Source organism: Callorhinus ursinus, unplaced genomic scaffold (assembly GCF_003265705.2).
Source record: "Callorhinus ursinus isolate GAN/ISIS: 27379988/994484 unplaced genomic scaffold, GSC_fseal_2.0 scaffold3, whole genome shotgun sequence".
In the NCBI taxonomy this organism is placed as follows: Eukaryota; Metazoa; Chordata; class Mammalia; order Carnivora; family Otariidae; genus Callorhinus; species Callorhinus ursinus.
In genome coordinates, this window is record NW_027397065.1 from 33,951,490 (window position 1) to 33,974,939 (window position 23,450).

General features: G+C 43.2%; 1 protein-coding gene across 1 annotated transcript in view; it reads right to left on the minus strand.

Annotated features, from left to right (window-relative positions):
• The window catches only part of DOCK2 (dedicator of cytokinesis 2), a 414,356-nt gene that overhangs the window by 290,739 nt on the left and 100,167 nt on the right, over positions 1–23,450 (minus strand). Inside the window, exons 23-25 of the mRNA XM_025867057.2 lie at positions 13,425–13,533; positions 3,817–3,887; positions 1,702–1,808 (exon numbers count right to left, since the gene is read on the minus strand). Of these exons, the coding sequence (XP_025722842.1) occupies positions 1,702–1,808; positions 3,817–3,887; positions 13,425–13,533 (287 nt within the window). The remainder of the gene's footprint in view (positions 1–1,701; positions 1,809–3,816; positions 3,888–13,424; positions 13,534–23,450) is intronic.

Here is a 23,450-nt window from a genome sequence, read left to right on the forward strand (position 1 = left end):
CAGGAGATGTGACTCCAGTAAAGGAACTACTCTGACTTCCAGCAGCCTGGAATTGACAGCACCTGCCCCATCCAGGATGGTGCTAGCACTCCATCTGGCCTCATGCTAAGCCGGGCACCTGACAATGACAATGACGGTGGGTCTGAACAGTGAAGGCGAGCCAAGTAGCCCCACCCTCTGCTGCCTGTGGGGTGCAGCACCATATGCAGCTGAAGTCACCCTTGCAACCTCCCTGGGGTGGGACTCGATTCATCTCTACAGGGACACCACCTGGAATCCGGGAAGAAACTGCCGGGGCAGGAAGGGGCAGGCATATTTCAAAGCTTTCAGAGTGAGGGCAATTCATTCTGATGGGGAAGTCAGAACATGAAAACCACAGAACGCTCACTTTTTAAAATCTAGTATACAAGAAATGCAGAAAGACTTATCAGGATTAGTTTTTGATCGCCTTGCAACAAACCACCTTGCGCAAACAAACCATGTATTTATTGCATTAATCTGTTGGCACACATCTGTCTGAATGGTCAGGAAGCCACAGACATGAGTATAATAAAATCACCAGAACACTTTGCTTCGTGTGCCCTTCTCCTATCCTTAACTTCAGGGATAGGAATTCAGACAGCAATTTTGGATGCACCATGTTAACCAGGCATTGGGGAAAAAGAATATTTACAGTGAAGTGGTTCCTGAATATTTCTGTGATTTCCAGACAATTTACATAAATATTCAAGCCTAGCTCTCTGAATAAATCTCAGTTGGGTGATGACTGATGCCCTGCTTTCTAAGACCTCTTGTTTCTTGCACAGTTTGCTTCTCATTTTATCACTGACACCGGTGTAGACACAGAGAAATTAAAAATTGGGAAGTGTTGGCCTTAGTATAAAGAAAACAGTGCTGACCCTCAAAAGTCATTTTTTTTTCACCCTCACAGATAGGTGTGATGCTGCAAATATCAAGTGTTGCTGGAGATGAGGTGGATGATGAATACTGACTTTTAATCCTGCCTGGCCATATGCAGAGGTGTGGCCACCTAGCTCACAAACCTCAAAAACAGGGCACCCCAAGGCTCTTAGCAGTGGGGCCCTGATCAGGGGACTGGTGGTTATCAGAGATCAGTTTGGGGTATATACATGTCTTCAACTTGAGCAGAAGTAGGAATTAGAGAGGGGTTTGGTCTGTTTTCATTTTGAAAAATGTAAATTACTTTTGAAAGGTAATGAATCTACATGGATCCAAATTCCTACTCAATCAGAATCTCTGAGATGGGTCACAGGAATCTGCATTAGCTCTCTAATTTATTCTTTCACTTCAGAAACTTTGAGACGTTCTCTGTGACACATTCTTTCTACCAAAAGAAACTTCAGCTACTTCCGCTCAAGTCGAAGACATGTATGTACATATAAACCATGTAGGGGAAAAACCTCACAGCAGAATGACCTAAAGTGTAGGACTCCAAATTTACCACCTCATTAAACTCTCTCAGGAGGAGCAAACAATGCAACCTAAGCTTCTTAAAATCAATTTAGATTCTGATAGCTGAAGTTGTCAGCCATTTTCTACTTTTCGCATTTATTCAGACCAAGGGAGTTACTGGAGAAGGAACATTTGAGTCACCAGCAGGTTGTTCTGGCCTGCTGAGCATGTGAAGTACATTGTGTGGTTTCTGGCACCACCCACCCTGCCAGGATGCTTGGCACTCACCTTGCTTCTTAAAGAGGTTGCTCTGGACTATCTCATTCATGGATTGGACTTTCTGCTTCTGGAGTTTCACAGGGGGGATGCAGGTGTAGAACTCATATAGGAGTTGGCTGAGGGCAGGAAAAACAGGAGTACAGTAGATCAGTGCTTCCCACATCCTGGCACTTACAATCCATGCCCAGACTGCCAGCCATGTGGAGGCAGAAATGACATACAACTTGCTCCCTTTCCACCCCGCCCCCCCACCAAATCCTGGCAAAGTATCAGATGCATAATAAGCCTATGTGTAGTTGGTGTTAGTGTTGACTCCTAATAGCATCCAAAGAGATATGAAAACCTGAAAATAATACCAATAACCCTGAGCCATTATGTGTATCAGACACATGCTTGGCACTTTACATCTGTTATGTCATCTAAACCTCATGAGTCTATGAGGTAGCTACCATACTTATCCCAATTTACAAGTGGAAAAACTAAGGTTCAGAAAGGTTAACTAGCTTTCCCAAGGTTGCACAGCTAGGGGGCTCAAGAAACAAAGATTTGAAACCAAGTTCTGACTTTGTTACCATACCACTTTATTTACTAATGTTTTATAGTTAGTAATACCTTATAAGTCTTAAGATCAAAAGGGTCCTTAATTTAAAAAAAAAAGCTATGAAAAATTGTGGGTTAGAAGCAGTTTGGGACATGATAAAGGAGATAGTTCTTCCCCGATAGAGTGAACATAAAAACACCACTGAAACAGAATTATAGCCCCTGTCAAGCTTTCCAAAATCAGCTCATTGTGTTCATTCATCCCTTCAAGTACTTGTTAAGCATCTATTTGATGTGTGACAGGCAATGTGCACAAGAGTGGGGATACAATAGGACCAGACGTGGTCCCAGTCGGCAAGGAACTTACATTCTCATGGAGGTCGGCACTCAACACAGAGGCAAACAAATCAATATGAGAGGACACGTGCAATGAAGACAAGAAATGGGGAGTTGTATTAGAATGTAATGGTGTAGGGGCTGGGGAGGAATTGAAGTGATTTACAGTATTCAGAGGTAGCTCCTCTGAGAAGATACCGTTTAGTTTGAGACTAGCAGGATGAAAAGAAGCCAGCAGAAATCTTGGTATGAAGACAAAAAGGCCACGAGTGAAAACACCGACAAGATCCAAATCACGTCTGGAGTGCAGTGAATAGAATTATAGTGATGTTCACATCTCGGTTTTGATGACTATGCCATAGCTAAGTAAAGTTTGAACTTATTAAGGGAGGAAGTTGGGTCAAAGGCGTATGTATACTATCTTTGCAACTCTTTTCTAGATCTAAAAACATCTCAATAAAAGAAAGTTTTTAAAATTGGGATGCCTGGGTGGCTCAGTCGGTTAAGCGTCTGCCTTCGGCTCAGGTCATGATCCCAGGGTCCTGGGATCGAGTCCCGCATCGGGCTCCTTGCTCGGCAGGGAGCCCGCTTCTCCCTCTGCCTGCCACTCCCCCTGCTTGTACTGTCACTCTCTCTCTCTCTCTCTAGCAAATAAACAAATAAAATCTTTAAAAATAAATAAATAAATAAATAAAATCTTCTATATGTTATCTTGGAACTTATGTGAATTTAGGAAAAAGAAGGAAAGGCCATATCTGGTGTAGAGGCCTCTATTCTAACAGCATAATCACTTTAAACTAATGTGTTCATCTCATGAGAGAAATGGGGTAAAGAAGAAGGAAAAAGGGAGCCTATCTCTCTATTATTCCTGTTAAGTGACTGGAGGTTGCTCTCTACAGTGCATACAGGACACAGACCGGGACCCCAAAATAACCTTCAAGCCCAAATGAGATGGCAACATTCACACCAACTATCAGCTCTTTAACCCACATGTTTGCATTCTGTATCATTCATGTCATCAAAGAAGGATGCTTATTTTATGTTGGTTTTCACCAAAGTCTGGCAAAATAAAACCGGAATGTAAAAATCTGACACTGGAAGCCCTACACCAAGTTCCTAACCATGTGCCCTCCCCACCCCAGCTCTGAGTACCCATGCAGAATCCCCCACAAAAGCACTCCTCCTCTCCCTCCCTCGGAACCCCTCACCTGCCACCAGAGCCCAGGAAAGTACATGGTGAGCTCTCACCTGAGTAACTTAGCATCGAAGACGGTTTCCACATCATGGAGGACAGATGGGATATATTTCAAAGCCGCCACCTAGGTGGAAAGTGAAACCAACATGAGGGATGCCCACATCCAACAACTCCACATGGTAAGGAGGATACTTCGCAACATGAGAGGGATCAAGGGAAAATGACCCTGAATCCTGGGCACTCCTGCAGAGGTTCAAGACTCCGTATGCACACTGGAACATTAGCATGTACTTCTGTGACGAAAGTGAGCCACAACTACTTCTATCTTTAAGGAGGCAGTAATGTATATGATGATCACAGACTTCAAAGTTAGACACCTGCTGTCAAATTTTGGCTTTACTCCCAGTAACCATGTGGTTTTGGACAAAACACTTAACCTCTCTGATGTTTCAATGTCCTTATCTGTAAAGTAGGGAAAATAATACCTATTTTGATTGGAAAAATTAAAAATCACATACATGAGCCATCCGACAGAGAGCCAGGCATGTTTTGGGTGCCCGCTAAATGGTAACTTCAATCATTATTGGGAGATGGATGGTGTGTTTGAATTGTTTTGTGGGCGGCAAGGACAGCTTGGACTGAGTTATTCATATTTTCTCTCCCTGGCCAATTTGTGAACAATGGTGGGCATGTTTTTGGCCACTAGCTGGGTTAGTGTACTAGCTGCACATTGTGGTGGCCTGTTTCTTTCCTCTGTGTAAACTGACTGATGCATTCAAAGGTATGAGACCCACCCAATCCCCTGCATCACAGCATCCTTTGCAAAGCAGCAGAGTACCTACAGCTACTACAGAAGGAGTTATAAGCCACATGGCTGCAAAATAATACCTAAGTATCTAGTGGAAGGATGCATTTAAAATTCTTCTTTTTTATTTTTCTTTATATTCTAAGTGTTCCATAATCAACATGTATCAATCACCCTTTCGTAATCAGATCAAAATAAAAATATTGAAAATTCCTTTCTTAAAGAAAATCTTATTTCTAACCATACACAACTGAGCTTCTAGTTAACATAGATAATAATTATGACTATCCTCTGAGAACTTTCAGTGGGGCAGACATCGAACACCTAATAGATTATCTTGTTAAACCTTATGTCAGTCCTACAAGGGAAATAGTGTTTTCATAGATAAATTCACCACTTTGCAGTAACACGATTTGGAAGAATTTCCTCTTGCTTGTCCTATTGTTTACTGCTTGTCTTTTGGCTTTGTTTACCATATCTTTCACTGCACAGAAGAACTTTAATCTGTATGTTGTCAGATTTGTCAGAATTTATAGTTATTGGATTTTGTGTCTAGGAATTTATTTTTTTATTCTTTCAAATCAAGATGACAAGAGATAACAAGATTCCAAAGCTGATGCTCTATTGAGACACCCTTGTTCTATAGGATGATGTTAGGTAGGTATCCTGTGAGGTAAAAGGCGCTTTGCAATAAAATAATTTGGGGAAATTCTGGTTTCAGAAAAAATAAACCAGTGAGCTTTTTGTTTTTAATTACAGAACTCTTCAGAATTTTAATATGCTAAGACACACTGTAACATTCCTCTAAGCAGTTACAGTATCCAGTGCATTCCAACCTAGTTGGTCAGGGGCCATTTTTATCAGGAAGCACCAAATAGATATAGCAAAAACAGAAGCCTGAAAGGCTGGGCAAGCAAAAGAAAAGAATGAATGGGATGAGTCTGGGCCCATGGGAAGTAATAACGAGGTGCATGGAACCCACACTCTCTCTAAAGAATTGAGTCATTCTTGTTTACCTGTTCTAACACTGTGCTAGTCAAATCAAACACATCAGCAGGCTGCACTTTCCCAATTGGAACACCTATTTACCATGTCTAAATTCTAAAGATATGCTCTATGCCAAGGCATATGCCCTAAAAAAGACTGGTCCAAACACTCCCAGCAAACTGTTTCTCCATTCACTCTTAGACCAATGAACATAGAGCTCTGGGCCCCCGGCGACCTGGGCAAGAACCACAGTGCTCCACCTAGCACTGTGAACCCCCAGGCTTCACACCCTGAGCCTCAGCATCTTCACGTGGGGGAAAGGGGAATAATGTGAAACAAAGTCTATCATGTATCTATTGTAATGTCCAGCACATAGTAGGCTCCCCAAGGTGTTTGTGCTGAATTTCACCTTATTCCATCTCTCAAACACCTGCCCTCCCTCCCCAGCACCTGGACAAAGTATGATATGTACTCATCAGAATTAAGACCAAAGGGAGAGGACAAAAACAGAAATCGAGCCCTCAGCAAGTTGGGAAAGCCGGGACTTCATTGTCCACAGCAAGTTACTGGCTTTCACGGGCGGGCTGCATGCCATCCCAGGGCTTTGAGGCCATGCTGCCGGACAGCAGTCACCAGGACTCCTACACTGACACACACACTTAAATGCTTCAGTGGACAGTGAGGAGGGGTTCGACGGGGCTGGGACAAGGGCTGTTCCAGAAGGAGCCAATCTTCCCAGCTTCTCAGCTCCGGGCTGGCAATAAAGTAAAATAAACTAAGTAGCTGTCACCCCGAGACTCAGAGGGTGTTACCAACTCAACTGGAGAATATTAAACCTCCATCTGGTCCAGGCGGCCTCACAGTGAAGTGGCAGGTCTGTGGTTTTCTTTTCCAACAAGGATGGCCCTCCTCTGACCCAGAAAGTCTGCAGCACTGGCCCCAGGGCTCCTGTCCATAGTTCTCCCCTTCACACGGCTCTTACCCACGTGAGTGGAGTGATAGCAGGTAGGTTCAGGTGCAACCAGCAAGCTCCCCCAGAAGGCAGAGCAGCTCAGCCATAAGACCCCCCTGGGGACCTCTTCCCCCCTGGGGAGGTCCAACAAATGGACCTCCATTTGTTGCATGTTTCTAAGGCCTGGAAACTAGAAAGAGCTTGGCTTTCTAGACCTATTGGCCTCTGGGGAACTAAGTTGCTTTACTACTAATGTAATTTTTACTCTCATTAATACTACTTTTATACATAAAATAATATTGTCATGTTATTACTTTCATTCCATAGTATAATTCCTATATTATATATAATATTTAAGAAAAACATACACAGATAAGCTTATGTATGTGTATGTATATAAAGGTATATAATAGGATTATTAATTATAAGGTTTTGAAATAACAACCATTACTGGAAACTTTAAACGTGTCAAATGCTTTACATGCATGACCTCACTGCACTTTACAACCACTCTATGAATAGATTCTGTCATCCTATTTTACCAGCGAGGAAAACTATGGCACAGAGAAGTGAAGTAATTTCCCAGAAGCCACACAGCTTAAGATGCAGCAATAGTAAGAATTTGTACCTGATTCTGTCCAACTGGGCCCTAGCCAGTGTGTTTGGCTACTGCCCACCCTGCTTTAAGGAAAGGTTTCGGTAGGGGAAAAAAGGCTGATTTGGGGAAAGAAGGAGAAAAAGAACTTTCTCCCCTTTATGAGGATAATTTTTGAAAAGAAGGTACAGTTTTTCTGACATCTCCTCAGTTAAGGATCTTCCTCACCACATGTATCAGGGGTTGTAAGAAAGGATACCAGGAAAACATTTGCCAACTTAGTAATTAGCTTACCATGTGGCACCAAGAGAGGATTTCCCAGATTAATCACCAACTCTGGACCCCTCTCAAAGGCTAGTTTCAACCTCAAGAAGAGAGCCAGATCCAAACCAAGCAACATTGGTTTCACCGACCCAGAGGTAAGTCATGGGAGGACACTTGAGATGATTGTTATCCAGATGGACTTACCCAGAATTGATAATCCTGGGCTGCTAGAAAAGAGCAACTATTTAAAAATAACATCAAAAATCAAACCAAACGCTCCCTCAAACTCAAAGGGGATTTGTTCTTTGTTTCCAGGCCCCCTCCCCCTCCAAACAGAGTAAGAGTGAACTGCACAGATGCCAGTAGACAGAATTTTAGCCAAAAAGAGCATCTCTTGCGGTGATGCAAGGTTTTACAAGAGCTCTAGACATCTTCCTCATTCAAGAGCATAGACGGTATTTCCATCCCACCAATTTTCAGTCCTTTTATTTTCACCAAGCACTGGTTGGTCAAGGTCCATGGAAACCAGACAATGTCATAGAAATGCACCACACAGCATGACCAGAAGAGGACGCCTTCCTCAGAGATATGGCGCTGTCCCTAAGGACAATACAGGCAGCTCTCTCAGGACAGTCAGCCTCCTCACCAATCTCTCAGGGAAAGAGAACGAAATACAGGCCAACACGTTCCAGAATACATATGTCTCCATACTTTGTGTAAGCCAACATTATACTGGCCCCCATGGCTTGGTGGGGGTGGGGGAGTTCATTGTTTCTGAATGGCTGGCTGGAGAGGCTGACTGTCTGAGTCAAGTCCCTGTGGATCACTTTTATCTATGTTGCCTTGAGCAGGTTAACTCTCTGTGTTCTCGTTTTCTCACCAGGAGAATGAAGGAAAACAAAGCTACGTAATTTAAGGCCAACGTGAAGATTAAATATTAGTTATCAGTATGCCTACAACAGCCTCACTGAAACAAATTTCCTCCTCCCCACCACTGAGTGCATCCTCCCCAAACATTACCCCTAAGTATGGGGTATATGGATGAGAAAGGCATAATTTAAATAGTAAGTTTCATTTCTCCTACTTTGGGAATTCAGCCTACAGCCTGGGGGTCCCTTCACAAGAATAGACCACTTTCTTCCTTTAGTTGGACATATGAACATTTTATACCAATAAGCAATAAAAAGAGAGGAAAGAAAAAGGCATCCTTAATTAGCTTGCCTTCATGACTATGGACCGAACATCTATCCATCTTTATTATTGCTTACTGTTGCTTATTACTTATCCATTTGACATTCTGCAGGAAAGACTTGGGTCTTTCATGAAACTATGCTTTGTTCAGTGGTGATTAGGAGCACAAACTCTGGACTTACACAGTCTGGATTCAAATCCCAGACCTGCCCCTTCTTAGTTGTGGTTAAGTTACTCAGCCTTGCTAAGCTTCCATTTCCTCATCTGTAAAGTAGAGATAAGAAGAGTATTTGCCTAATAAGGTTGTTATAAAAATCAAATGAGCTAACAATATATGTGAAGCTTTCAGCCTAATGTGTGATACATAATAAATGCTAAAACACAAAACAGCGGAAGCTGGTATTCATTGTTTCATTTGTTTAGCCAAAAAATATTCGAGTACCTACTAAGTGGCAGCCTCTGGTTCAGATACTGGGGATACAAAAGACAGAGCTCCCCTGCCCTTCGGGACACTCTAGTGGCATTATTACCATGTATGACAATCATAGTGGCCAAGGGAGCATACCATTCAATACAAGCTGTTCATTTATTCTCACTCATACCATCAAACTGGAGCAGTGTGATGAACCCTGGACCTGAAGGAGAATGGGACAAATGGGTCTGCCTAATGTCACCAAATGCCCTTTCCTCACATTTGAGCTACATCCAGTTCACTCATGTCTGATTTTGATCCTCTCAACCTACCATCAGTTTTATCAAAAATGCTCACAGGGCTGGCACACACAGGGACTTCCAAGCTTATGGCCTGTTACTGAAAATACATGGAAACCCCTGTCCTAATCCATTCCTTGTGGTGGGGAGAACACTAACTTTGGAGTCAAGAGACCTGGGTACTTTCAAGTCCTAGCTCCACCACTCTGGATAGGTATAATTTGGGATGAATTATTTCATCCTGTGGATGAAATGAGCCTTCTGTGGACACTGAAGACAGTGATTCCTTGCAGATCTCTGGCAGGATGAAAAACACTGTATGTGAAGAGCCCAGCTTCATGCTTGGCACATGGTAGGTACTCAATCAATGGAAGGTATTTTTTTTATTTTTTTTTTAAGATTTTATTTATTTATTGGACAGAGAGAGACACAGCGAGAGAGGGAACACAAGCAGGGGGGCGGGGGAGGGAGAAGCAGGCTCCCCGCTGAGCAGGGAGCCCGATGCGGGGCTCGATCCCAGGACCCTGGGATCATGACCTGAGCCGAAGGCAGACGCTTAACGACTGAACCACCCAGGCGCCCCAATGGAAGGTATTTTTAATGATCTTCTACCTTCTTTGAATTGCTGGTTTTAAATTCTCCATAGTTTTGAGTGAGCTGCTGTCATGCCAATTCTGAACAATAAGGAAACCACAGGAAGCAATTCACAAACACCAGATGAGTCTCAGAAATGATAAATAATTTGATGAGATCCCAGAACTCACAATGGACACAGCCGAGATTGATTGAACCAGATCTGCTCAACGCTAAATTAAAGCAGGCATGAATGAGGGTTTCCACCATCAGCTGCTACCCAGCTGGAGGTGTAAAGTTGCACTCATTGGCATTCTTAGGCTATACTCTCACCCAAAACTTATGGCAGACACTACTAATAGATCACAGCACTCTCTCCCACTATACCCCATGCAGGCTCAGAATCAGGACTCCAGTCATCCTATACTATTTGTCATCCCTTTTTTTTCCCCCCATAGAGTCAGTTCTTGTGGGTTTATTCTCCCTGAAATTTATATCTATGTTTCCTGATCTAGCTGAATAACCAAACATCCTAAAACTGTTCAGCCTCATGTGACGAGGTTAGGAATATAAATATCCCCTTCTACTCTAGGAAAATGCTCCAAAAACTTCTGTTTTAATGATGAGGTAAAGAAGGGAGAGAGAGGTATAAATGGCTAAAAACTATTTAAATTGAAATATGTAATAGGCCCTATATTTCTCCCTTTATATACATTGCTTTATTTAATCCTCTCAATATTTCCTCTAAATTAGACATTAGGCTTTCCATTTCATAAAAGGATAAACAGAGGTCCAGAAAACTGAAGCAATTTGCCCGATGTTACATGCCCAAGTGTGGATGCCCAATTCCCACCGAGGTCTCTCTCCAGTAGCAAATGCCAAAGTTCAAGAAATCCAAAGCTCTTGCTCCAGTAGCAAATGCCAAAGTTCAAGAAGATTCCTTGTATGGAGCTTGCTAACATTACACGGCCTTGACCCCTCTCCCCTCGTCAGCCCACACATCACACCTTAAAACGGCATTAAATCTTCAAAGGTTGTTGCTTCCCATATTTGGATAAGGCTATATCTTTCTTTGACAAATTTTCAGCAACCATAGACATAGGTAGAAAGTATCATTGATTTTATGTAAACCCTGGAAGCTAAATTTGGCCCTCAGAGCAAATTAAAAAAGAGATGAAGGCCCTTTTGATGACTCTGGGGTGGAAATCCTTGAGAAGAAACCAGCATAACCTGGCCCAAATCCCAGGGAAAATAAGGCATTTCTAACATAACTTCCCAGACAGTAAGAACTCGAGTAAAAAGGCTTATGCCCAGACCATAACAATCACATTAGTTCTCTGCATTTGCATTGCATTTTACAATCTGCTCTTTCGTAGACAGTGTTTATTTGATCCTCACGTAAACAGCGAAGTCTTACAGAGGAGGAAACAGACTGTGAAAAGTTAAATGACGAGCCTACAGTCATACAGCTGAGCAAGAAGAACATCCAGGTCTCCTCAGTGCCACGGTGCTCACCAGCTCCTCTTTGCTTTGTAGCTTCCTTTCTTTCTCCTCCTCTCTTTCTGCCCTATCTTATTCCATGTCCCTTTGTCCCTTCCCCCAAGGTGCATGCAGCTCATCACCGGGAAATAGGTGCTGCAAGTAGAAAAAGTGGCTGTATGAGAGCTGCTTCCCTCCGGCTTTCTCAAGATCAGTGGTCTGTCTCTCTCCTGGCACCTCTATCTCTCTGAAGCATCTGCTCCTTTCTCCTCCCAACCAACTGTCTTCCTTCATTCGTCCGGCATTTCTGCTCTTTCGTACTTCAGCTTCCTTGGAGCGATTTCAAGAACTGACTCCTTGCAACCAGTCAACCTCAGCCCTCACCGAACAACCTCACACCTCTCCCTGGAAGCTCAGCTGCTTCTACTATGATACAGGCAGGGTGACAGGCTCTGGCTCTTATCACATCTCTTCATGCTGTCCCTTACTCCTGTTATTCCCTTTGTTGTAAAATGATGAAGGTTCATAAAAGGATGAAGGAAGACTTAAAACAACAACAACAACAACAGCAACAAAAGGGAAGGGAAGATGAAAACAGTAAGACTCATCCCGAACAAAACAGTCTTATCTCCAGTAGGTGCTAAATGTATAGTGTAAAGAACAGGGTAATGTAGCAGCTCAGAGCACGGTCTTCAGAGCCAGGCAGGAGGAGATCTGAATGCCAGCCCATACCCTTGACTGCAGTGGAGCCTGACAAAGTGCTATCAACTCTGAGCTTCAATGTCCTCATCTATGAAATGGAGATCTGCACACCTATCTTGAGAGTCATTCATTCAACAGATATTTATTAAGCATCAGCTATGTATCAGGACTCTTCAATGTGCTGAGGATACATTGGTGAACTAGACAAAGCCCCCCTCTACACACACACACACACACACACACACACACACATGCAAACACACACACACACACACAGAGGTCGCCAGCATTTGTTCAATCAAAAGAAGCAACTAGAGCAGAGTGATTCCTGAACTTTGCTTCACACCAGGGAGTTTTTTAAACTCCCCTTGCCCTGGTCATACTCCATACTGATTAGATTAGAATGTCTGGTGGTGGTAACCAGGCATCAGAATTTATTAAAGATTCCTAAGAGATTCTGATGTGCAAAGTTGGGAACCCATGGCATCAGCAGCGGATGCTGCCTAGACAGACTTCTGCTTCTGCCTCCTCACCTCCATTCTAACTGGACACTAGCACCTCACCCATTCCAGCCAGGGGCTGGGTGATCTCACGCACAGCAGATACTTAAATTAGCAACTAAAAGGATAACTCTGATAAAAAGAAGAACAAGTAATCTGTGTTAACTCACTGGTTGCAATAAATGCATTTGTTTCCTGTTCATATGGCATGAGGCAGCCAGTCAATCCTGTGAAAGTTAGGAAGTCTTCCCTGAAACAGCCTCTTCATTCAGCCTCTCTGCTGCTAAACTCTTGCTCAAACTTGGGGTGAGACTCAAGGCTTCTCAAAGATCTACAGAGTTTATACATTAGCATCATGAACCATAAATTAGAGGACCTCTCTCCAAAGTATTTCCTGTTTATTGAGGAGACTCTAACCCCAAAAGGGGATCTGAGCTTATGGTGCTGAGAATCGAAAGTAGAGGATTTAAGAGGCTGCCACCTTAACCATTGTCACCATTATTATTTTTCTTTTTAAGCAGGCTCCATGCTGTGCAGGGTGCGAACTTACGACCCTGAGATCAGGACACCAGCCGAGATCAGGAGTTGGACGCTTAACTGACTCAGCCACCCAGACGCCCCACCACTGTCACCATTAGAAGTGGATCAGGCTTGACCTATTTCCCTCCAGGTAGCAAAAGCTTCAGAGTTATTTAAAAAGAGGCACTGTTACCTTCACAGGAAACAAACAATAAATGTGCTTTCCTTGGTGTTCATGATCCTTGTACCATGTGGCCAGCCCAGGCCTTCAATTAAGACAGGGCTACATATTCAAGCAAAAGTGGACATTATCTCACCATGCTGGTGTTTATCGGATGACCAAAGGAAAAGAGATTTTTTTTTTTTTTGTAGTGTAAACCAACCTGCAAAAGGATGGTTGTTTTATATTGACTTTTCATCAGGTTGTTGATGGATTCAAAAAGCCGTCTCATGGATTCTTCAAACTCCATCTGTTCTTTGCCTTCATAAAGCCTGAAAGAAGACACATCTGGGTCATTTCTCAAGCCTACAGGCAATACCTTTGAAAGTGTGTGCAGCCACAAACTTCATTTAAGATTAAGAGTGAGGGGTGGGAGACAGGGACTTCAGCGCCAGGGTGCTGAGCCAGCAGTGTTTCCGGCCATCATTCACTCACAGGAAAACCTCTGTCCACACACAGAACAGATACCCTCCCACTGACTCCTGCCTTTTTTTTAAACCCTGAAGAACCTCAAAGGAATGAAACTCGTCCAAGCTGAGGGGACATTCATAATTTCACCCTTCTGCAAGAATCAGAAGGGAGATTGTGGTCACCAGATTTCCAAAGTCTCTGGGAAGCATCAAGGAGAAATATTTTCAAGTCTACCGCCCTTCCACTCAGCCATTGCATGCTTGTCAGACAAATATGTACTTGCCTATTCCATGTCGGGGGCCACTGTGTACCCAGCCCTCTCATTTCAAGGAGCATGCTTATCACCTAGGTGAAACTTTGTTCCTCTTTTTTATAAAGGCCCTATATTGTTACTGTCAAAAAGGCCAACATAACAGAAACACATTACTTTTAAAGTGAGACTCCTCATTAATCCTACCTCGAGATTAGGGATTGTTAACATTTGGATGGATATTCTTGCAGAGATTTTCAAGGCCAGCAAGAATATATACATGCAACTTTTTATAGAAACCATCCCCTCATATAAAATTTGTCTCCAGGTTCCTAAGGCTTATGGCCCTCCTGGCCCGGCCTTGGAGTGTCGTTCAGCCCTAGGCCTCTCCAAACAAGGCTTTATCACCAACCATGAAAAATCTTCAGGCTAATCTGTGGCATCCTGCACGAAATACAGAGAAGAGTGCTCCTGTCTCCAGTTCAGATAAAGAGTGTCTCCTGTCACTGCCCTCCACAGTCAGACGCCACTTGCTGCAGCTGTGGGGAAGGTGCTTTCCTTAGATAAAGCTGTCAGCGCTTTACGGGTCTGTTGGCTCCACCAGCCACAGAAAGGGCGGTGCATCAAGCACTGTCTGCACTGAATTCCCACCCATCCCCTCACCCCTCTTTTCTCTTCGTTCTGCTTCTCTTCTATTGCCTTTCTCTGTCTTTAAACATGTGTCTGCTTATCTGCTTGTGAGTATTATTTACTCTCTGCCTCTCTTCTCTTTTTTCCTAACTGACCGCTTCCTAAAGCCCCCTGAAGTCAGAAGCTTAAGAGAAAGCCCGTACTGAATGTTCCAATCAATTACAAGGACCCAGTGATTGCTCTGACTTTCTGGGTTTCTATCTCAAGGTCATAGAGATAAGCTGTGAGAGGAGCCAAGAGTCCTGAAGCAGCTCTCTCTCCTTCTCCCTCCCTTGTGCCCTCTCCCCTCTCCTAAATTCCTCCCTTCTGAACCTTCTTGTCCTGTCAGCATAGAGATGTCAGCCATAGACAATGTGTTTTAGAGTCCATCAGCTCTGGGTCTCCAACCTCCACTTTTCAACCTTATTAATGACAGCAGATGTTATTGCGTACTGCTCGGCCCCAGGCACTGTCTGCATACGTATTAAATCACTTACCCTCACAACCACACTATGGTGGGCCCTATCATTATCCCCATTTTACAGACTGATCAAACTCAAGCAACATGCCCAAGGACTCCACATCCGGAAGTGTTAGAGCCACTCATATCTGGCCATTTGGCTCCTGGGCCCACCCTCTCGATCACTTTGTACAGCACTTTGCTCCATGCTTTACTGCCCCTCTTCATTCCCACAAGCCCTGGTTCCTCATCTACAAAACTTAGGCCATAACAGCACTGTGCCCAAGTACTGTGAAGAGACCAGCTCACAAGTGAAGTGCTCGGCATATGCCTTGTGCCAGCAAATGTTAACTGTCGTTTTGTTGGTAATTATAGGAATATTACTATCATTCCCACTTCAGAGATAAGGACACAGAAAACTCCCAAGAGGTTGAAACTTGCCCAAATCCCAACAAAGTTCAAACTATGAGACCAGATCTGGTAGAGAGGAAGGCAGGATTCTAATTCAAAGTGGTGGTGGTTTCCCCAAGAGATGACATTGTTTAGTTTTTCTTTGTGCCCAAAGCTAAGCTAATGGATGGTCCATCCCCCAAGCCTTTTGCCTTGAAATCTGTTACTCTTTCCACTAGCCACAGCTGCCTGAAAACGTCTACTAACAGATCTCACAATCCCTATTATGGTCTATAGTGTTTCCCACTCACATTTAACACCCAGACATGGCTGCCCATGGTAGAGTCATCATTTATTTTTTATTTTTTTTACTATTTACATACATATGGACCTTCTCTGTAAGGCATACTTATTAGTGTATTTGCATGGGGAAGAGGGTAGGATTCCCACCTGGTCCTCTTCTTGGGAACCACTTGTGCAGCCTACAAGAATGGCCTTCAGCAGCTTTTTCCTATTGTTTGACCCTACCCACCCCCCACCTTCCATAACTGAATGGTCTTTTGGTGGCTCTCTCCCTGGAATTCGTATTTTTTTAACACAGAAACATAAAAATGGGCTTTATTGGGGTTCATCTTAAGGGCAGCACTCCAGGGGAATGTTCATGAACTCCTGATGAAGAGATCCCTGAGGTTGCCCTGGTTCCCACCCTCTCTGTGTGATTTTTTTTAACTCTTTTTGGATTGTATGAGCTACACAAATATCTTTCCAATAAATTCCTTTTTCTCTTAAACTAGCTCTGGTTGGATTTGTTGCAACCCTGTCTGGTCAGAGCTCTGCAGGTTGGGGTGGGTTTCTTCGTGCTGCCCCTGGAGTTCTAAACCAAGAACTATGGGAAAGGCCAGTGAACATCTGGTCCATGCTTCCCATTATACAGAAGAAATCGAGGGCCAGAGTGGGCAAGTGACTTGGCTTCACTGCCATCTTTTAAATGTTATTTGACTGAGGTAGGAAAGAAAAGAGATATTTAGGCTATAAGACCAAGTCCAGGCTATGCACTCAACTTTAAACGTTATAAGAAACTGAATTTAATTTCTACCACTAAGAAAAATCTGATTTGCTCTAGGTCACAGACTGTGCCAGTACTATAGCTTGAACCAGAACTTGGCACTCTTCTCCTTCTGTGCTCTGAGACTCTAACAGGGGAGGGCAGAAGACATGGATCCCAGGAGGCCAAGCTCAGGGACATCCACCTCAGTGGGGATCCAAACTGCTCCCTGTTATTCATGTCACAAGTGAGGTACCTAAACATCACACTCTAGTCCAGGGAAGGAAAAATATTCTACACCTGCCTAAGTTTCATCAAAGATTGAAGAACCAATTCTGTAGGGAAATGGCTTGCATTTAACAGTGACTACATCATTAAGCAAAGTTGTTGCAGCCTTACTTAGCAAATGTGCGTGTGGTCGTGTGTGTGTGTGTGTGTGTATGTGTGTGTGTGTGTGTGTGAGAGAGAGAGAGAGAGAGAGAGAGAGAGAGAGAGAGAGAGAATTTTTAAGCCTGGGGTTTTACTTGGTGGAAATGGGGAGAAGAGCTGGAGAAAATGAACGCAGTTGGATAGGAGAAGTGGTGCAAACAGCTATTTAGTGTACAGGGCTTTGCTCTCTAGCCAGACTCCTCTGTATACTGACTGCGCAGCCTTGAACTCTTTACCTTCCTTACTGACAAAATGGAGATATAATGCTCACTCAAAGGGTGATTTTGAGGTAGGAAAAAGTGAGATAATGTCTTTCAAGTGTTTAATATTATAGCTGGCACCTAATAAGTGTTAAGTAAATATCAGCTACTATTCTTATTGTCATTGTCGGTTCCCAAGCACAGAAGTGATCATACTGGGAGGCTCTCTTATCTGAGCACATATAAATAAAAGGAGTATTTCCAGGAAGGAGTGACTAAGGCAAATAAAATACATAAGGGTTTTAGATTACATGCAAGAAATAAACTGATGATGGGGGCCATTCAGCACTGTAGGGCCTCTCCTGAGAAGCTGGAAGAGAAAAGAAAAAAAAAAATGCTTCATCTATCTGCAAGGCTTTAAGTGTGGCCTTGAAGTCAAGGGCACAGCAGATGTGGTTTCAAGGTCCTTTTTTAGCACTTGGTCTCTTATAGCTTCAGGAGGGAAACATTTTTTTTGGCTTCAGCACGCCTAGAAAGATGCTTCAGAAACCAGCTGATCCTGCCAGGGAAGGAATTACTGAAGGGCCTGAAGGCCCTGACCACAAGGAAAACTGGAACAACCTGCGAGGCGCTGTTCTGGGGCCTGGGAGCCCAAGCACGGCAAGCACGCCAGCTCCCAGGGCTTGGATAAATATAGCGATGCTCTGCTTGCATGTGATTCATTAAGGAGACACTGTGCACAGCTGAGCACTCACTAAATGCAAATGGAGCCCCATATGGCGAGTACAATGCTTTGCGCCTCCTCTTCCATGCAGGTACATAAAGCCCCAGCCTAAAATGGAGATGCCAACCTCAGGCCAGCAGCCCAAGGGAGCAGAGTCTAACCAAGGCATACTCCGGCTTGGAAAGATAGCGGGAAGATTCACTTTAGAATCCAGGGGTGGTGGGTTTCCAGGCACACCAGGCCCATTTTGTTTTCTATGCCTTGGCCACTTCCGGCTCCTCTGAGCCACTTTCACAGGCATCCTCTGATTTCTTCCCTACCTCTTTAAGGCAATACAGAAATTTAGGTAAGACTGTGTGGGTTCCAAACTCTGCTCTGACACTTACCATTTGGGTGGCTTTGGCTAAGTTTCTTAGTCCCTCTATGGCTCAGTTTTCTCATTAGTAAAATGATATTAGCCCCAAAAGGTGATCCTACAAACAAATAATGCATGCAAAGCAACCAGCACAGTGCCTAGCACATAGTAAACACTAAATAAATGCTAGCTATTGTTATATAGTACCATAATTTTCTTCTAGAGCTTCATAAGCATTTTGAAGGGAAAAAATCCCAGCATCTTCATAAAGACAAATACAATTTGTTGGGCACCTACTGCGTGCCAGGCACTGCAGGGTAGATAAATATGAGTAAGGCCAGTCCCCATTCCCAGAGAAATCATGAGGCAGGCCAGCAGGTAAATTATGTATTGCCACATAGTGAGAAAAGTTGGATAATAAAAGTTTAATATTAATTGAGCACTTCCTAAGGGTCAGGCACTGCACTAAATTTGTCACATGGGTTAGTTCACTTGGTACAGACTATTATCATTCATATTTTACATATGAGAAAAAGGAAAAGACATTAAAGAGGCATGAACCAAAGGAACAGAAGAGCAAAGGAGGGAACAAAGGCTCTAGTGGGCACTGATCACAGTGACTGCCTACCTGGTGGCACCTCTCTGCCCTCAGCAGCCCCCCCATTCCACCCCCACAGTTTGTCCTGCTCTCCTTCCTTCCTCCCCAGCAGTCCCATAAACACCCTGCAGGGTTAGGCCTGAGTCCCAGCTTTCCTTTGTCTCCCTCACCTGGTCACATCTTCACCTAAATTTGCTCTTAGCGAGACACATACCTGACTCATTTCACAAGTGCCTGGGAGCAAGGCCAGATTAATTGGAAGATTTTAAAAATAAAAAATCTATTTTAAATGCCTCTATGATCTGACAAAATCACTCAACAATAAGGTCATGCTATACCATTCTGCTACTTTGCCACACAAGTCAAGAGATACCCCCAAATGTGATGCCAGGCACTGGAGGAACACTATGGAGGGGAGGTCACTTATCTAGTGAATTTCCTTAAAGAATGCTGTGCCCTCCTCACAACTTTAAAGCAGACTATCACAGTGCCTGAGGGCTCCCTGTGTGAATACTTCATTCCTCACCATCACCACTTGCCTGCTTGCCTCCACGGAGTAGAAGCTCCATGCAGGCAGAGTCGAGGCTATCTCGGTCATCATATCCCCACGTCTATGTAGCAATAGGCCTGGAACACCAAAAGGGAGTTTAAACAAATGCATCAACTAATGATAAAGTATTAAATGAATGAACTTCAGCACCTTCAATGTAGCTGTACAGAAATATGAATCAAGAACTCATAGCAGTCCAGCTAGTTCTAATGGTATCTGAACTAGATAGTATTAATAGTCATCTTCAGCTATGCAGCCTTATTATTCTTCCCTTGGCTACTAAGACTACTACTACTACTAATAGCTGCTACTTACTAAGCCTTTGCTATGTACCAGGCACGATGCTAACCACACAAAGTCACCCAACTTGTAAAAGGCAGAGTGAGAATTTAAGCCTGAGTGTCTGGTTCCGAATTTCACCCTTAACTGTTAGGCAATACCACCTCCAGAGAACAAAGCAAAGTAATAGCCAATTGCCAGGAACTGGAACAAGTCAGGGTGAGTAGGAAAGCATCATTTGCCCAGGGGATGATGTTACAGGATTGTCCAGGGAAGCTAAATGGTTGGCTCTAACCTTTTTCTGTTCAAGCTTTAAATCCAAGGTGACGGCTGGTTTTCCTATCCTCAAGCCAATAATTTGCTCTATTAGAGTAGGTGTAAATTAGTGACTTTACAGAAAGAACCATTAAGCCATTCGTGGTTTCAGAAGAGTGATTACTTGGAAAAATCACAACATTCAAAGACCAAACCTGCCTGCCTCTCTGCCTCTCTCTCTCCCCCTCTCTCCCTCTCTCTCTCCCCTTCTTTCTCTCTCTCCCTCTCCCCTCCCCCTTCTGTCTTTCTCACACCTTACTCCAACTTGGGATGAAGAATAATTGTCTGAAAATCATCCTTGCATTTACTGATCCTATTTACAGAAAGAAACACTTGAGTGCACTCAGCAGGCACTTTTAAGTCAAAGCAATAGGGCTGGCAAGGATTCATGAATGAGAGGGCCCTCTTCCTGATTCACCCCTTTCCTGCATGGTCATTGTCACCATCCCAACCCCTTCCCCCAACACGAAAGTCTAGAAACCCAAAAGGAATCCAGAATTGCAGATTAAGACAAAGAATTTTGATCCAGTGAATCTAGATTGAGCTGTCCAGCTCGACAGTGACCAGAGAAATTCTCTTTTGAAGGGTAACAAAGTTGAAACATAAGGCATTATTCTGTTAGAAGAGAAAGAGTAGAGCCAAGTTTGAAAGGGACCATGCAAGGAAGGACTAGTATAACTACAATGTTGCCTGTGTGAATTGTCAAGTACCCTGGTGGCCCAGAGAACTCCATGAAGACTTCATTTAATTGAGAGAAGCAGTCAAGAGGCAGAGTGCTCAGACCAGTTCCTGGTGTCAACCCTTTTGTCAATGACAGATTTATTTCTCCTCTAAATGTTACTTTTCCAGAGTCTGACTTTGAAGAGGAATCCCCCCTTAGGGCAAACTGCAAAGAAGTTTCAGTAAACAGTCTTCCTCCTATAAATCACCCCAGGGAAGAATGATTTACAGATGAGAGAAGAAAAGACAAACTCAACATGTGGGGGTCCTGTTTTGAAAAATGTCTAGGATGAACATACAGAAATTAATGCTGTCACTGAAGAAAAACTGCCTCAGGTGGAAGCATAAACAGCCTAAACAAAAAAATAGAAGTTAACAACATGGAAGAAATGAAAGAAAACAATCCATCCAAAACATTCACTTTACTTTAAAATACGGCAACCCTGTGCAATAAATTAATAGTAAGTAGGTAATAAGACGCAGGCAAAAGCCTTGAAAAGAACTCTAAGTTATGAATAGAGTGTGATGTGTGCCCCAGCCATCCTTCATTCTACTGAGAGGAGCTGCAGCCTTTATGTAATTTGGCAAGAGAACTCAGTTGCATAATTCTGCACTTAAGTAAATTTCTCCATTAGCATGAAAAATGGTATTCAGGGTTTTTCTCTCAATATAATTAGAAATTGAGTGCTCCCAAAACAATGCTCCTAAACAGAAACACACACACACATACACACACACACACACACATTCCCTCCCACTGCCCCCCCCAACCACGGTTCCAAGACATATAAAGAAAAATATAGATTGCATCATTTACTTGAAAGAGAAGCTAATATTCAGTTGAGTCTTTCTAGCATTTTCTTTTTAGGCCCAGTTGCTCTAAAAGTTCAGGTACTGAGAAGAAATTAGGTTTGACTGCTTCTCTGACCATTTCTTCCTTCAGTTTTTTAGTGACCTAGGAAGTGTCCATAATATCTTAAATGATAACAGAAAAAATTAAGTTATAGAATGATTACATACACACATAGACACATACACACCCCTAGTAAATATCTGGAAATCTATATGCAAATTGATAATTTTATTACCTCTTAGAAAAGAGATTGTGTATGTCAACAGTTCCCTTATACAATTCTATGTTATATTATGATTTTTTAAACAAGTAAATGTTACATTTAATTTTCAAAAAAGATATCTACTCTTCCTCTGGGGTGAATGTTGCTTGCCTTCCAGCTCCTTTCTACAATAATCTTTTTCCCCAAAGTCTTTCCTGAATTCTCTTGTTCTCATCAAGGGAAGTAGGGCTGCAGCCAGGGGATCTAGCTCAAGGTCAGACAACTAGAGGCAATTTTCCCTCTACAATTACAGAATCTAAATGCTGATTTTTCACCTACCTCCTCGTTCCTGGCATGGACTGCAGCTAGAGAGACAACTGCCCAAGAAATGTCAAGTTATTATTACTCTAAACTGTGGTCATGCCAGGAGCATCTGAACTTTGTCCTTGCACTCTTGTGGCTTCCTGAGAAGGATAATGAACCCCAGGGTTTTGTGCTCTGTTCCACTAAGAGCCTTGACATTTGGTATGTGGAGTTAAATAGAATTTTTAACATTTTCCTTACTAATGGTGCTGGGTTTTAAAATACATATGCAGTAAAACTCTTTGTTTTGAAATCTGGGAACACCTGAGGAAGAGTGAAGTTCAAATGTGTCACGTTTTTCATTACTGAAGACCTCATTTGAGTAGTACAATGGCTGAGAGCAAGGCAAGCCACCAGCAGAGAGCAGTGTGACAGAAAGAGCAGTGGTGTGGGTCTGAGGACTGAGTTCTAAACCAGATTCCAGCTTTAGTGTGTGTTGTGACCGTTAGCAGGTTGCTTTGCTCTGGGTGCTGGTTCCCTCATCAATAAGTAGACTACATTACCATTGGGGGAAAGCTCCAGGATTCTTCATGGGCTTCTGTGGTCAAAAAGTCAGATAGGGCATGCCAATCATCCAAGACCCAGCCTGCTCACCCTGCAGAGTTCACCAGCACTGCATAGGGCCCCATAGGCACCCTGGGGTAGGTAGTCATGGGTCTTGATGGATCTCTTCACCTGCCAGCTCTCAGTCACTCATCAAGTCCTATTGATTCCACCTCCCAAAGCCATTTTCTCCCAGTTTTCTTGAGATATAATTGACATATAACATTGTGTAAGTTTAAAGTTGTAGAACATAACAGCTTGATACACGTATATATTGCAAAATGATTGCCACAGTGCGTTAGTTGACACATCTATCACCTCACATAATTACAACTGTGTAAGACCTACTTCCCTAGAAACGTTCAAGTATGTAATATGGTATTGTTAACTAGAGTGACTAAAGCCATTTGCTACCCTCCATCTTTATGGTCACCACCTTCATCCAAGGCCCCAGCACATCTAACCTGTAGGGGTTTCTGAACCCACCTCTCTTCCTTCACTCAGAACCCCTTTCAATCCATTTTCTACACAACGGTCTGAGGGAGCATTTTAAAAACAAAAGTGTCATATCATTCTCTGTTCAAAATCCTGTAATAGCTCCCCATTTTCTTCAGAATAATGTCCAGATGCCATGGCCTGACCTTCAAGGACTTGGAGATCTACCCCTTCCTATCCCTCCAGGGGATCTCCTACTACTCCATCCATCTGTCACTGAATTCCAGCCACCTTGGCCTTTCTACAGCTCGATTGAGTCAAGCTCCCTACTATCTCAGGGACCTCCTTCCAGCTTTATTTTCACCAGTTACACCCTCCTTCTCTTCCCTTGCAATTCC